This window comes from Micropterus dolomieu, linkage group LG12 (assembly GCF_021292245.1).
Source record: "Micropterus dolomieu isolate WLL.071019.BEF.003 ecotype Adirondacks linkage group LG12, ASM2129224v1, whole genome shotgun sequence".
NCBI lineage: Eukaryota > Metazoa > Chordata > Actinopteri > Centrarchiformes > Centrarchidae > Micropterus > Micropterus dolomieu.
The window spans coordinates 25934075-25935430 of record NC_060161.1 but is presented as its reverse complement, the minus strand read 5'-3'; the positions used below and the strand labels follow the sequence as shown (position 1 = coordinate 25935430).

Below are 1356 nucleotides of genomic sequence, written 5' to 3'. Positions count from 1 at the left end.
ATAGTTTACTACAGATGTACTGGCATATATGTAGGACAGTAAAGTACAGAAATGCCAAAATTATATAAGATTATTTAGAAATCACTGTTCCATAATCAATGTAAGCTGTAAAATGTCCCACTCAGTACTTTGGTCAAAGTTATTTAATACACAAATTAAAGGGATCCTCAACAAAAATGTGTGTTTATGTTTATATTAAAAGATATTTGTTTATAGTTTTTGGCCTCAAAAATCAGTATCAGTCGGGCGCTGGTTTTTACTGTTACTTCTATTTAAATTACCATCATTACGATTGTTAAATTTTGCATTATTCACATACACATATGAATTTTGACATTGCATTCGTCAAACTAATACTCTAATAAACAATAATGGCAAAAATGTAGTCTTTACCAATTGAGTAAGTTGCCCTTTTTTGTTGCGTGTAACATAATTATTTATTTATTTATTTATTATTGATATTGGTTAAACTATTTGTAAGACATGGTAACAGGTGCATCATAAATTTTTTCATTTTCCTGAGTCAATCTAGCAGGCAATCTGAACACACAATTAATCGTAGCTCTACTCAACACAACTAAATATGACCTGAATATCATTTGGTCTTAAGTTGTTTTGAGGATGTTGTTGATGTTTGATTAAGCAGATTGTGTTTAGCAGCCATATCCTAACTAACCTCAGGCCATTTTCTCAGTGTGAGCCACCAGACAGTGAAATTACAGTGACTTTATCTATTTCTCATGCTGCTGTGCACCCCTGGAGGCCCTCGGACCAGGTTTTGGGGAACCACGCGTCGCTAACAGGCAGTTTACCTTCACATTTGTTCGGAAGATGAACCCACTCATCGTCCCCTCCAGTCTTAGCTGCTCCGACCGACGAAATTATCAAGAAAAACCACAAGTACGCCGCTGAAATCATATCGTCGGCTGTGACTCGCTCTTCATCTACCTATAAAAATCGTTTCGTGTACTTAAAAAGCCGACAAAGGACCGTTAAACGTCGGTTTCCACATCCTCCTCTGGTTCATCGCAGCTGTGAAATCTGAACATAAGCTCTTCCGCTTTGGGGCTGCGCTCCGGGCCAATCAGAGAGGAGCAGCTGGACCAATGAGAGGCAGAGGAGAGCCAGAGAGATGGAAACACGTCAGAGGCGTCACTCTGTGCCTATTTCACGATACAACCAAACAGGAAGTGTTATTGTGGGAGAATGTTGTATTTTGCTTTTATAGAAGTCAAAGTAAAGAAAAGATCTACTTCATTATAAATTTAATAATTCTTTTGGCAAAATTTCACATTCATAAATGTAAATTCAGAGCAAAAAAATACATTTTGTACTTTTTCTCCATGATGTTGTACA

The 1356-nt window shown here is 36.9% G+C and overlaps 1 protein-coding gene across 1 annotated transcript in view; it reads right to left on the bottom strand.

Annotated features, from left to right (window-relative positions):
- The window catches only part of cnpy3 (canopy FGF signaling regulator 3), an 8058-nt gene extending 7005 nt beyond the window's left edge, over positions 1-1053 (bottom strand). Inside the window, exon 1 of the mRNA XM_046064757.1 lies at positions 813-1053. Coding sequence (XP_045920713.1) covers positions 813-918 — 106 coding nt within the window. The 5' untranslated portion in view covers positions 919-1053. The remainder of the gene's footprint in view (positions 1-812) is intronic.
- Between the last annotated feature and the right edge of the window lie 303 nt (positions 1054-1356).